The sequence below is a fragment of the Excalfactoria chinensis genome, chromosome 14, assembly GCF_039878825.1.
Source record: "Excalfactoria chinensis isolate bCotChi1 chromosome 14, bCotChi1.hap2, whole genome shotgun sequence".
Lineage (NCBI taxonomy): Eukaryota > Metazoa > Chordata > Aves > Galliformes > Phasianidae > Excalfactoria > Excalfactoria chinensis.
The window spans coordinates 3,523,617-3,537,929 of record NC_092838.1 but is presented as its reverse complement, the minus strand read 5'-3'; the positions used below and the strand labels follow the sequence as shown (position 1 = coordinate 3,537,929).

At 45.6% G+C, this 14,313-nt stretch overlaps 1 protein-coding gene across 3 annotated transcripts; it reads left to right on the top strand.

Moving 5' to 3' along the window:
• Window positions 1-257: 257 nt before the first annotated feature.
• On the top strand, window positions 258-14,013 carry ZNF598 (zinc finger protein 598, E3 ubiquitin ligase). 3 transcript variants are annotated; one of them, XM_072348795.1, is made up of 13 exons: window positions 258-587; window positions 2,774-2,886; window positions 3,952-4,081; window positions 5,823-6,034; window positions 6,323-6,540; window positions 6,956-7,073; window positions 7,508-7,549; window positions 8,128-8,309; window positions 9,235-9,304; window positions 9,924-10,684; window positions 11,017-11,152; window positions 11,396-11,540; window positions 11,754-14,010. In XM_072348795.1, the coding sequence occupies exons 1-13, from the start codon at window positions 390-392 to the stop codon at window positions 12,099-12,101; spliced, it is 2,673 nt and encodes an 890-aa protein (XP_072204896.1). In that variant the 5' UTR covers window positions 258-389; the 3' UTR covers window positions 12,102-14,010. The 3 variants fall into 3 exon arrangements, with proteins under 3 accessions (XP_072204896.1, XP_072204895.1, XP_072204897.1); XM_072348794.1 differs by having other exon boundaries at window positions 9,232-9,304; XM_072348796.1 differs by lacking the exon at window positions 7,508-7,549 and having other exon boundaries at window positions 9,232-9,304; window positions 11,754-14,013.
• Window positions 14,014-14,313: the final 300 nt, after the last annotated feature.

The window sequence follows — 14,313 nt, the reverse complement described above, 5'->3', positions numbered from 1 at the left end:
CGCCCAGAACCATCCAAATTAGACCTAAAACCCCACGTAGCGAGACGGGAACCCGGCACGGAAGGGCCGCAGGCGGCGCTCCGCCATGATGGGGGCCCGGAAGAGCCGGGGGGCAGCCTGACCTCGCTCTCTATGGTCGCACGCTGACGCCAGGAGGCGTGGCGGACCGGATGTCTTCGGAGGATAAGCGGGAGAGCGAGGCGGCGCTCTAGGCAAAAACTCTATGGTCAAGCCAGAGAGACGCCGTGGAGCGCGGCTCTCTATGGTCGGCAGTCGAGCAGAAAGTCGCTACGCGGAGTCTGTCCAGGGCGGCGCTCTAGGCTTTCTCTCGATGGTGCTGGCGGTTGCTAGGTGGTGCGGGGCCTAGGCCGCGGCGGGTCGGCGCCGCCATGGCCGCCTCGGCCTCGGGCGTGGCGGCGGCGGCGGCGTTGGGGCCGGCGGAGGGTCCGTGCGTGCTGTGCTGCGGGGAGCTGGAGGTGGTGGCGCTGGGCCGCTGCGATCACCCCATCTGCTACCGCTGCTCCGTGCGGATGCGGGCTCTGTGCGGCGTGCGGTACTGCGCCGTGTGCCGGGAGGAGCTGGGCCAGGTGAGGCCGAGGTGGGGGGGGGGAGAGGGGAGAGGGGAGAAGGGAGAAGCGAGGCCTCGGCGGGGCCGTGCGGCACAACGTTCATCGCGGTTCCCTACGGGGGGAGGGAGGAAACGAAACGCGGACGAGGATCGCGGAGGTCGCAGCGTTGGGCTCCGCTTGGGTCGCTCAGCGCGTCGCCACGCGGCAGTGATGGAGCCCGGGGTGCGATGGAGCGTTGGGGTTGGAGAAACTCGGCTCAGGGATGATTGTAAGAAGCGGGTCCGAGTGTTGCCATGCGGGGAAGAACGAGTGCTGTGAGAGGAGAAGAGCTGCTGCTGTATTGGGCGAGAGATCGCAGCGGGGTGGTGCAAGAGGTGAAGTAAAAGACCCCCCCCCCCCCCCCCCCCCGTCCCTCTGATAAAAGCTGCGTGTTTAGCTTGGCTGCTTCTCGTGTTGCTCAAATGGCGGCAGGGATTGAAGATCCCCGAAGGTCCCGGAGTTGGTGGGTGCCACAAACGCTGTGGTTTTGCTGTGTTGGGTTTGGTTTTGAAGCTGAGCTCACCAGCATGTGAGCGGAGTCCGTGTAGGGAAGGACACTGATCCCCTTTGGAACTGTTTTTACCATCGAATCACTTTAAGGTTGGAGAAAACCTCTGAGGTTCCCAACCCATCCCACCATGCCCACTGACCACGTCCCTCAGTGCCACATCTCTATGGTTCTTAATACCTCCAGGGATGGTGACCCCCATCCTCTGCCCTGGGCGGCAGTGCCAATGCCTGACTGCTCTTTTGGAGAAGAGTTTCCCAGTAGCCATAGTGAGCTTCCCCTGGTGCAACTTAAGACCATTACTTCTTGCACACCTCCTCTCTTAGGAGCAAGCTGAGGTGGGCTGTGAGGAGTTGGAGTGTTGGAGTGGTCTGAAGTTCAGTTCATTAAGTCATCTTTTCCTCTTCCTTATTAGTTGTTAAGAATGATCTTTTTGTTATAGTTGACTCAGAAGTCCTTATTAATGGCAGTGCTCTTCTTTTTTGCTTTCCTTGCTCGTGTCGGAGTACCACTATAACACTGCTCTGTCTGTCCATGCCAAGAAAGGAAATATAGGCCAGTATGTGTCACATCACATGCCCTCAAATGAGCTGAACACGTATGTAGGATCTAAGCCAGGATCTGTTCCCTTTGCGTAGTGTGTGGAGTTAGAAGAGCCACATTTAGCTCACCCGATCTCAGCTGGTGCTGCACTGGTTGGTGTATGTAAGTGTCACAACGTGATGGTCCAGAAGAAATGGAAATAACTTTAAAGATGGCTGGCATTGCACTGTGTGATGGAGGAGAAAGCAGGATATACTTGTTATGGTAATGTGTGCTCTCAGTGGTGCGTAATTGCTGTGCTGGAGTTAGGCAGGATTGCTTGTTGATCTATGATGTCAGCCTGATGTGTGCTTGGGTCAGGCCTGGAGGACTGGTCAGTGTTTGTTATACATGTGTGTGTTTGTCCTTGGAACTGCTGCAGGAATCTGTGATGGACTGCAGAGATAAAATCTGCTTTTCTGCCATTCGTTCCTCCCTTCTGAAACTTTCTTCCGGTTGAAATGAAATGAACTTTATGGAAACAAATGGTTTTTAAAATAATGTGAGTTTGATATTTATCCCAGAGCCCTCAGACTTGCAGACACTTGGTTTGAAGCCTGACATTTCAGAGAGGTGTGTGTTTATGTGTGTGTGTATATATATATACACACGTATATGCTACACCAGCGCTGCCCAAGCCCCATTAGACCCTGAGTCACATCACTTTCCCTTGCAGGCTGTCTGTTTGTGTGCTCTCCTACTGGGAGATGGGAAGCAGCTGAGCGCAGGGCTCCAGGCAACGAGTGGGTTGCATTGCTTGGAGATATTTCTGCCCTGAGTGTGTGGTTGTGGTAGCCAAGCATCATAAAAGACTTTCCTAATCTAGTTCAAAATCCAAAGACCAGGCAAGTCCAACCCACCCTGCCTGCTGCCCTTGCTGGAAGCTGATAAGCAGTTGTAGTTGCACAGCTGACGGTTGTAGGGACAGCGAACAGTGGTGACACACAGCTCTGGTCCTGTTGTCTGAGCCTTTGGCTGTGGTGAGATGCCAACAAACAAAGTTCGTGCCGTGGAGTTTGTCTGCCATCCTGAATACTGCACAGCCTCTCTGATCCTTGTGCTGTGTTGCCTATAGGTCGTCTTTGGGCGGAAGCTTACATCTTTCTCGACGATAGCACTTAACAAGTTGCAGCATGAGAAGAAGTATGACATTTATTTTATGGATGGAGAAGTTTATGCGCTGTACAAGTAAGTACGAGAATCCTTTCTGTAATTTGTCTTTAAAACATCACATTGTTATCTGTGTTACGTGGCCAGAAGTGCCTTCCTTAATGGAACAACGTGGTTTTATGGAAATGCTGACTTCAATGCAGTGTCCATTTGTCACTGGGCAGCAGAGGTGGGAAGGGAGCAGCTCCCCTGTTAGATGTACAAAGCCTTTGCCACCAGGAGTTGCATTTTGCTTCTTTACCAATGGAAAACTTGCTGCAAGGCTCTTCATTCCTTGTGTGGCTGCTGTGTGAATTAGTGAAGGTAAAATCACTGCTGTAATGGTATTTATCCCCGCGTTGCATAAGGAGTAATCAAAACCAATTGTACCATACGTCATATGAAAAGAAGAGCATCGCCTTCCTTCGGAGGTCTTGGTTATAAAAGGGAGAAAAAAAGGTGAAAATGTAATTTGGGGCTGTGTTTATAATTTGCATTTCATGAGATGGGGCAGTGGGTTTTGGTGAGCAGAAGCAGTTGGAAACGTGTTCTGATTAATGATACACCAGCCCCGGGAATTGCTTTGGATGATACCATTTCTGGAGGGCTGCCCACAGAACAGGAATCAATTGCGAGTGAGTGGGGGGTTCCCACTGAGACCAGTGTTCTGCCTTCAGCGCTTGTTGGGAATCGTGCTTACTTCTTTCTTTTATCTCCCCACCCCATCATATACTTCAGTTACTGTCAATATAAGTCATAACTAAATCAGATGTGAATGCAGCCCACATCAGCTGACTCTTCGGTAAGGCAGGAGTGTGTTGCACAGACGTCTTTCTGTCCACCTGCAGGCTGTGTGCTGGTGCTGTGCTACTTACACAGCTATTGCTCAGCTCTCTTCTTATAGTTCAAGCCTCCATGTAACTTTGTTCTCTCCTGTTCCTGACTGATGACAAAGTATTCTTGGAATAAACAGAATGCAAACCTTGTTACAAGGAGCTGGGGGAGCAATAAGAATGCAGAATTCTTCCATGGACAGAATGTTTCTCTTTTCATAAGGATATCAGGTTGTTGAAAGGGAATTGAATAACTTTCTTTGTCTCTTAGGAAGCTGCTGCAGCATGAATGCTTTTTATGTCCAGATTTGAAGCCGTTCAATACCTTTGCAGATCTGGAACAGCACATGAGAAAGCAGCATGAACTCTTCTGCTGCAAACTCTGTGTTAAACACTTAAAGGTGAGTTGGTTCAATGCTTTAACGTGAGGGAAGGAGAGGGTGGTTCTTTATGTGACCTGCGGAGGTGGGCAGAAGGAGATGCTGAAGAGCATGGCTCTGCTGCCTGGGTTTTTCCTGTCTGCCTGCAGTCAGGTCAGTTGATTTCTGCTTAGACTTTCTTCTTCCATAAACTGATTAATGAAAGAGACCTGAAGGTTCTAAATGGATTATGTTTTAATTTAAACCCAATCACATTAATAAGCTTCTGAGGTTAGCTCCTCCCTCACGATGCCTGTAAATATCAAACCCTATCTGATAGGAAGTTAATCCTGCATTGTAGACAGGCTTTGTTACAGCTCTAAGTGTAGTGATTTAGATATCTATTAGGACTTACGATGACTTTATGAACTAAATCTGTAACTGAGAAAATATTAGTGGTGGCTCAGAAAGGAATGTGCATCATAGAGTGATGGGTTTCTATCTCAGCTCAGGGTCCATGTAGCTTTTACAGTTGAATCATGTACAGGATGAGAATCCATCCTGTTGATTTAGTGAAATATAATTATTTCATTATCTTGTTTATTTGTTCAGAGCGAATTTCCTGTATCTTGTTGGTTTGGTTGGAAAGTGAAACACAAGTGTCTACAATTGAGGTCTGTTTGATGTACACACAACACAACTGGGGCTGGTTTAAAATGAGAAGATGAAGCACTTAGTGGAAAGCTGAGTGGCATGTCTGTATCGAGCCTTAAAACGACTCATCTTACTGCTGCCATCACTGGCCTTTTTTTGTTTCTTAACCCATTTGAATTTTGCTTAGAACAGCTGCTGTTTGATCAGTCAGGCAATGCTTTTTTCAGCCTGAAAGTCAGAATTCCACCTTTCCCTGGAGCTCAGGCTTTTCTTGTTTGGGTTTCTTTGTATTTCTCAGTGATGTGTCAGGCAAAATCAGCCATTGTTATATTGGGTATTGGGGCTGCCACTCTTCGTGTCCAATAGTTGTCAGCATTATTTATTGTTGTAGGAGGGAGTTTAATGCATGAGCATGTATTTTTAGAACTCATTACATGTGGTTTTATACGTGTGTTTGTTTTCTCTGAAACCAATTGAATATCGAATCAGAAAAATGTATTTACATTGTGAACATGTTGGTTCCTGCGGGTCAGACTGTAGGTTGTTGCCCAAAGGGACAGGATCCAGGGGTGGTCAGGCTTGACTTGAATGAAGACCAACACATCTTTTCTGCAGGGTTATTTTTCACTGAACTGATTTGAAAGCTTCTGTAGTGCTGATACCCACTGCAGATAAGTTCTGAAACTCACAGAAGCTTCGGTCCGTAGTGCTAGCAAAGCTAAGTGAACCTTTTCCCAGAGACAGTTAAGATTCCTTGTTAAAGAGACAAGAAATAAAAGATGTTCTGTTCTCAAGGATATGCTGATCTTCCTGGCATCTTTAGAACCCTTTCTACCAAAACAACCTGTGTGTTGTGAGCCAAACTTCTGCCCCTACCAACACAATGCAGAATTTGTTCCCTGAACAGCGTTGTTCTCAGGAAAGGAGAAAGGGTGAAGCTGATCTGTTTGCAGTGTTTGGGGTGAGTGAAGTGTAAGTGAGGTGCAAGTTTGGATCTATCACCCGAATCTTGGTTCCTAGTCACTGCAAATTTGAGTTGTGAGTTGTCAGATTGCATCTCTTTAAAGTAAATCTGTGACTGGTGCAGGTAAGTTGTGCAGAGCCTCCCTTACTCCATTCTTTTCTTCAGATTTTTACATATGAAAGGAAGTGGTACACTAGGAAGGACCTTGCTCGCCATCGAATCCATGGAGATCCAGATGACACCTCTCATCGTGGGCATCCCCTGTGTAAATTCTGCGACGAGCGTTACTTGGATAACGATGAGCTACTGAAACACCTGAGACGAGATCACTATTTTTGTCACTTCTGTGACTCTGACGGTGCTCAGGAGTATTACAGGTTTGCGGAAACCGTTCCATTTTTCTTTCTGTAGCTGAAATTTTAGAAGAATAGTTTGGATCTGTGAGTTTTCTGCAAAGCAGTGCTTGAAGAGAGAGTGCAGGAAGGTTGGCTAAGGGCTCTCCTGCTCCTTAAACCAACAGCTGCAGTTACCACTTTCTGTTTAGTTCATGTTTTAAAGTCTTTGGTGTTAACGTTAAGTGTTGGCAGATAAGAGTGAAAGATAATCATCTACCATTGGTAAAATATGTTTGGAGAATTGCAGCTCAGCCTCTTTTCTTTCCCCAGTGATTACGAATACCTTCGCGAACACTTCCGTGAAAAGCATTTCCTTTGTGAAGAGGGACGGTGCAGTACGGAGCAGTTCACCCATGCTTTCCGCACTGAAATAGATTACAAAGCACACAAAACAGCCTGCCACAGCAAGAACAGGGCCGAGGCCAGGCAGAACCGGCAGATAGATCTTCAGTTTAATTACGCTCCTCGGCACCAGAGGAGAAATGAGGGTGAGTGTGGCTGGGGGGCGTTGTGATGGCCAGGAATGTATTCATTCTTACTGCTTTGGTATTCAGAAACATCTGGCGAAGACTTCCTAGCTAGGAAGTTTCTTTGCAGAAGGGTGAGAAACCCTGGAACCAGGGCTCTGGTTGAGGAGTTTGTTCTTGAAATAACCAGAAGTTGGCAGAGCCACAAACATCATGAATGTGATTTCAGAGTTGGCTTTGCTTTGGGTGAGGAGATGGAGCAGAGTTTTTTTTCCCATGTGGAACATACAGACTTTTACAATTCCTGGAAGTTTGATAAACTGCTTAATCATCAGAAGGAAGTCAAGATAGATTTATTTGTACTAATGTATTTTTGTTCATTTTTGGGCAATAATATGGTGCCCAGATTAGAGAAATAACTGTCTTTCCTGCTCAGGTGTTATAGGTGGAGAGGACTATGAAGAAGTTGACAGGTACAACAGACAAGGGAGGTCAGGCAGGTTGGGTGGCCGAGGAAGTCAGCAGAACAGAAGAGGCAGCTGGAGATACAAGAGGTGAGTAGCACAGCATTGTGTTGATTTCTGTCACTGCTTAGTGCTCTGGCTCACTTTGCAATTAACAGAGTTCTGGTGAACGGATTGGAAGGAAATAGGGACAATATTTGGAAGCTTCCATAGTGAATCGTTAACTGAGTGTACAACTAGTTTTCAGTGCAAGGTTGTGTGCTGGCTGCGTGCCTGGTGAAAGTGAAATTACTCTCTGAAGTTTAAGCTTCCTGGACTTGCCAAAGAAAGCAAACTCTGGTCTTCAACACATGGGTTAACTGAAATCACAGTTCTTAATTTCAGCAACTATGGTTGTGCTCACTTCTTTTTAGAAGGATTTTTGTGAAGTAAGTGATAAATCCTTGGAGGTTTAATGGACTTTTTGGTCTGGGTAACTGTGAAATTCCTATTCTAAGGTCCATGCTTTTTCACTGAACAAACAGATCTCTGTGTGGCCAGACTGAGTGCTTTGGAAAAAGAAGAGGGTTAAGTATTGAAATGGAAGTTTGCATTTATTTGTCTCTTCATGCGTATAAGACCTGAGTGCTTTTTATGTACTGCACCTCTATTTTTCTTCTTCTTCTCACTGGATGGTCAGCTGGTTCATTACTGGTAATTTCACTGGGGAAGAAGTTCATCTCTAAACACCTTCATATCTTGGTGTCACGTGTGGATTTTGTTTTCTTTGAGAGTTTGTTATGAGCCACATTTCAAAGGATCACTTTGGGCTACAAATAATTCTGTACATTTGAAAATAAGAGAAGTAGGTGTCTGTTAGTATCCTTGGTCTTGTCTCTCCCAGCTCACTCCAGTTTGATTTCTTCTATCCTGGATTGTTATTGCCACATGTAGAACTTGCAGATCCCTGGGTAAAATTTCACCTTCCTCACTAGTTTAAGAGTGTATTGGAAGAGTGGGTTTGTTTCAGCCTTCTCAGCAGGTGGCAGCATAAGGCCAGGGATGGTCATCAGAGCTTACTGCAAAGAGGTGCGAGGTGGAGTGAGAGTTAATGGTGCCTCGTAATCCTTGCTGTTTTACCAAGAAAACCTGCCCTGTTCTGTAGGGAAGAAGAAGACAGAGATGTTGCAGCAGCAGTCAGGGCATCTGTAGCTGCTAAACGGCAGGAAGAGAAGAAACGGGGAGAAGACAAAGAGGACAGCAGCAGTAGAGGTAAAAAGGAAGACCTGAGAGATTCTGAAGTCCCCGGCTCCAAACGTGTGCCAAAGTCTTCAAGTGAAGCTACAGGTTAGTGTTGAACGTGTTCTGCAGCTGCAGGGAGGTGTGGAGGTGTGATGATGGGTCTGGAGATCAGCCTGGCCAAAGTGTGAATTGTCATACATTGTTCTTAAAAGCCAGTGGATAAGGAGAGAGCTGTGTGCTGTCTTAAGCACTGTTTTGGTATTACCGTTGCTCCAAATCCATTTTCCACTGTATTAGTGTTCCTACAACAGGGTTCCTGCTCAAAATTTATATGCTTTCATAATGAGCTGAGAGCTGCTGAGAGCTTGGTTGTCTAATGGGTACAGCTCAGCTGGGGATGACAGGCAAGGCTATCTTACCCTGCTGCTAGCCCAGCTTTTACTGCATGCATGTCAAAGCTGTTATCAGTCTGTTCTTCAAGCCGATGCAGTCCACAACACTGCATTTTAGGACAAAGTCTAATTGGGAATGATTTATGTTTTGATGAAAACTGACTGCCCAGGAGCTAATTGCTTAGCAGTGTGGGCATCTGTGCAGCAGAGGTATTGAACAGCTCAGAGGAGCGGCTTTCCAAGTGGCAAATCAGCATGTTGAATCAGAATATCCTAACCTTGTGCAGGCAGCTGATTGCTGGCCTCTAGGAGAAGCATAGAGCAGGCAGCTGGGGGCGCTGGCTTCTTAGTCATGAAGGAATCCTTTAAAGGATGTCTTATCAACCAGTGTTTTATTATATTAAGTTCCGTGAATTGCCTGTATGCCTGATGTCATAATGGTGAATGTGGTTAACAGAAGGAAATGGTGATACGTGGACTTACTGCCCTTTTGGAATGTCGGTTAATGACATCAGCAGCTGCTAAAATTAGATCTTGTTAATGCTGCTGTCATATTCGTTGATAGCTTCCACTTTGAAACTGCTGGATTTTAGTTGAATATATTTTTTTTGTTCTTTTTGTCAATACCCCAAAAGAAGCAGCTGCAAATGGTGCTTTAAGCCAAGATGACTTTCCAGCAATTGGTTCTGCAGTGGGACCTCTACAAGGGTAAGTCTGTGCAAGACTGCGGCAATGAGAAAGCTGATTCAGAAACTTACTTGGGCGGTGTGTTTGTGGAAGAATGAATTTGATGGATCGCTTGAACTGCAGGTGCTCCTCTCTCTCAGTTCCCCATCTGCTTCGACCCATTTCTTTGTTAGCTGCTGCATGAACAGCATGGGCTGTTGCTTCAGTGTGTGCAGTGCAGTTACAGGGAACTTTTCAGTGTTCCTGACTCCGCTCATTTTTAACTCAGTATCTTGTCTTAAGGGAGCCATATGCTGTTGGGGTTTTTAAGTTCATCATCTCGTTAAATGGGTGGTAACTCTATTTATGGAGTCTTTGCAGGATATGGATGCTAAAATGTACTAGAAGCCTGCATGTATGGCTTGCTGGTCAAGGTAAGGTGCTCATAAGACAGCAAGGTTAGTGAGACTGCTTTGAAGAGGACTCACCCAGACACAGTTTATGTATTTGCATCCTGTTAATGGTTATGCCAGCTGTGCCACTCACTGTAAGTGATGGATTGAAGGAGAATGCTGTTTGGGCATGGAGCCTCTTCTGCTTGGTGGAGTTCTGCTGTCTGTGCAGTGGTGGTGTAACTAGGTGTGCTTTTCCTTTCTTGCAGCTCTGCTCAGCTAGCAGCAGTTAATCTTAAAGAAGATTTCCCAAGCTTGTCATCCTCTGCAGCACCTGCTATCTCTTCTGGGATGTCTTTGACGTATACAGCGACTGCAAAGAAAACAGCTTTTCAAGAGGAGGATTTTCCAGCTCTGGTGTCTAAAATGAGGCCTAACAATAAAACAGTAACTAACATCACATCTGCGTGGAACAGTGGTTCCAGTAAAAATGTGGTCAAAGCCATTAGCACCCCTTGTGTAAATCAGATAGCCAAAAAATCATACTCCTTGAATAGCACTAAAGGAAATAAGAAGAGCAATAAACTCTCTCAGTCAGATGATGAAGACGGCAGTAGTGGTTTGACAACCCAGGAGATAAGGAACACACCAACAATGTTTGATGTATCATCCTTGCTGGCAGCTTCTACCTCACAAACTTTCACAAAAGTGAGCAAGAAAAAGAGGATGGGGGTTGAGAAGCAGAGACCGTCATCCCCACACCTGTTACAGGAGACATCATTGCCCAAGTCATGTATTGAAAAGCTGCCAGAAGCAGAGCGGACATCAAACACTGCTTCTGCTCTTCATGCCTCTGATAGATCTGCAGCTGTCGTGAATGGTCATTCAGAAAAATCATTAGCAATCTGTAGTACACCCAAAGAGCCCCCTGGCCTTAAAAAGCCCACAGTGACGAACCAGTGCCCTTTACCTCAGGAAGACTTCCCAGCTCTTGGGAGCTCAGGATCAGCTCGAATGCCACCGCCACCAGGTGGGTGTTTCAGGGCAGCGACAGCTTTCATGGCTGTAGCTTAGAGAAATGTGGCTAAAGTTAATAGGCAGTAACACAGTCTTGGAAGTCCGCTCTCTTTGTAGAGAAATATCAGGCACTATGAAGCACTTCTTGACCTGAACATTAAGGCAACAGATTTCCACCTCTTTAATATTCAGGTTTCTTCTGAAATAGTGATGACTGCACTGTTGACTGTTACTTCTTGATGCTTCTAGAGAGTATGTCAGACTGTTGGTGTTAATTTTACTTGCTGGTATGTGGGTGCCACAGATATGTGCTCTAACTTCCTGCCCATTTCTGCTTTCATTTAGGCTTTAACACTGTGGTGCTATTAAAGAGTCCTCCTCCGCCTCCGGGTCTGTCAGTGCCTGTTAGTAAACCTCCACCAGGTTTTGCTGTAATTCCATCCACCAGTATCTCTGAACCTGTCACTACATCTTTGAAAGAGTAAGTAAAAGTCCTTTTGGTTAGAGTTAATTTACACGTTGCATCTCGAGATATGCCAAAGAAGATTCAAACAGAGCACAAAATGCTGAGTGTGTTACCGTAACCACGTGACGCTGACAGAAATTGCACGTGTAGCTGGGTGGAGAAAGGGAGAAAAGAATAATCACGTCATGTACATCTGCAGCATATTTCCATAATGTGAACCAGTATCCAATTGCATTATTTTTTTCCCCCTGAATGCAGGCCAAAATCCAGCCATGGAACGTACTTAATACCTGAAAACTTTCAGCAAAGGAACATCCAGCTAATACAATCCATTAAAGAATTCCTCCAAAGCGATGAGTCCAAGTTCAATAAGTTTAAAACTCATTCTGGCCAGTTCAGGCAGGTGAGTGGGTGAGAACCTGAAATCCTCCTCTGCTCAATTCATGTGCAGCACCTGCTTGTGGTTGGTGAGTGGACTCAGTGCTCCACTGCAGCTCCTCTATAGCTCCTCTGTAGCATTGGCAAAGTGAGCGTGGTGCGGCCTGGCAGAGCGCGAATCTTTTTATATCATTATTTTTTGAAGTTCCTAATCGTTCCGATTTTCTTTTCCCCCAAGGGTCTGATTTCTGCAGCGCAGTATTACAAAAGTTGCCGAGAGCTGCTTGGAGAGAATTTCAAGAAGATTTTTAACGAGTTGTTGGTGCTGTTACCAGACACAGTTAAACAACAGGAACTGCTTTCTGCTCACAATGATTTCAGAATCAAGGAAAAGCAAAGTTCAAACAAATCCAAAAAGAACAAAAAGAATGTTTGGCAAACGGACTCCAACTCTGATCTCGACTGCTGCATCTGCCCAACGTGTAAGCAAGTACTAACGCAGCAGGACATTGCCACTCATAAAGCTTTGCATATCGAGGATGAGGAGTTCCCTTCCTTACAAGCAATCAGTAGAATCATCAGTTAGCTCTTACGAAGACCAATAAAACAGTTTCTATCTATGAATATGCACTTTTTGGAATGAGGTTTGACAGTGTAGTGTGGCTGAGAGCCGGTGCCGGTTGAGTACTGATACACAGGTAACTGTTAGAGAGCCCTCAGTGCTGTTCATAAATACTGTGCAAAGGGATCACTGGACTGCGCCGTAGCTAATTAACATCCAAAGTCTGAGCTTCCAAAATGCCTGAGTAGAATTAGGCCAAAATCGCAGGGTGGGCAGGCAGGGGGCCACCTTTCTCCTGTAACATGCAATAGCTGAGAAAATACTTTCTGATCTGAAGTCTGAATGGGGACACAATAGGGGCAATATGCATCTGGCCTGGGGGGGGGGGGTTCTTTCTTTAGGGAAGGGTGGGAGCGGAGGGGAGGGGGGAGATATTGAATCACTGAAGTGAATAGAAGCAGAAGCGATTTCCCTTATATTCTGATTTTTGTGCTGTTTCTGTGACCACAGAAATGGAAGCAGTCAGAGGTGCAGAGATGCAGAGCTGCTCCTGCTCGCTGGTGAATGGGGCCGTTTGAGTTGTGTGTCTGTAAATGCTGGGCTGCTCGTATAGCTAAGAATATTCCTGTCTGAAAACTGAATTAATTTTACTACTTGAAGAATTGGGACTGATCTGTGTGATGAGTTGAGCCTGAGGTTTGAAGTTGCCTCTGACCTTTTATGTAACACGTTCTTTAAAGAAACTTATTTTGTAGCACTGCATGTAGAACAATAATGTTAAGGCTTTACTTTCTGTAAAGCGCACTTCACAGTGAGTTTATTTAATGATTGCCACGTTTCTATTTCTTGGATGTATTAATGGTGGTAGCTCCAACCAACGGCATATTGGGACATGAAATGCTGCTGATCACTGACCATGTTTATCTGCAGTGCCTTTAAGTGCATTTATCTGTTTACAGTGGTCTGCACTAACGAGGATAATTTGTTCAGACTATGGAGTGTTTACATCCTGTATCTCCCTTGGTGATGTTGGTCTGCAGTAGCTTTGCTCACGTTGCTTGCCATCTGTAACTTCCACCTCTAGGAAACAGGAGCAGAATCTATAACTTCAGCAGCAGCCATGATGTGACGGAGCAACACATCCTCCCTGCAGTGCACTTCCATGGCTATAATTAAGCATCTGATTCTTGCCCATCTTTGCAGACCAGGTTTAGTTCCTTTTAACATGTTGAGGTTAATTTATGTAATTTTTAAGTGACAAAACACTGCTTTTATATAAGCGTTTCTATGAAATTGAGCTCAGACCTTTACTGAAGAGCTACTTCTGGCTACAGCAGTTCTTCCTTACGTTATGCTTGTTAATTTTGCTTGCTGTCAGGCTGCAAAGTGCTTTTGGTTCCTTTTTCCAAGTCATTCAGACCGTTCTGAATTACCTGAACGTGTTGTATTCAGCACCGGGGCCAGACTGCATGCCCTGAAAGGAGGAGAGAGGAGCGTTAGGCTGCATGGCTGTTGATAAAGTGCATGGATACATTGTGAGTAGTAATGCTTCTGTGTTCCTGGTGTGAGGCTCTGCCTCTTGAGCAGAGATGGGTGTACCACCACCACCACACTGCTGCTCCGGTTTGGATGCCAGCTGCCCAAGTCAGCAATAGATCCACATCATCAGCTCTTTCCCCTGACCACCCCTTGGGTCTGCAAAGCTCAAAGGAAACAAAACGCGTATCTTCTGCAGGAGTTTTTGATGTCTTCCCTTTATTTTCCTGTTTATTTTCTTCTGTGTTAGCAAATACGTAAGTTCCCAGCTGGCAGGTTGAGAACTCACGGTGCTGCTGTAAGTTTCCTCGAGGTGCTGCTCTGTTCTCTTTGGCTTGACGATGCAGTTTCCTTGCTCCCTGTGCTCACCTGATTAAATAAAGCATTACCAAATTTGTTCAAGGCTGCTTCCATTCGTTTTAAACTCTTTATTGAAAATAAGTTGCAGTTGGTTACACAGACACTGAAAATACATCATCACGGATCGCTCTCCCAAAAGATATTTTTATATATATATTTATATATATAATATGTACAAAAGTTGTAAACATTTTTAACTTATTTCCATACACAGTCCACTGTATACGACAATCCACGTACGGTTAGTGACAGCTGCAGCTGGTGGAAGCGGTCTGCTCATACAGAGGTATCTGCCAAAGAACTTAAATTTGCAAACCACATTTTGGTATCTGTTTGTTAT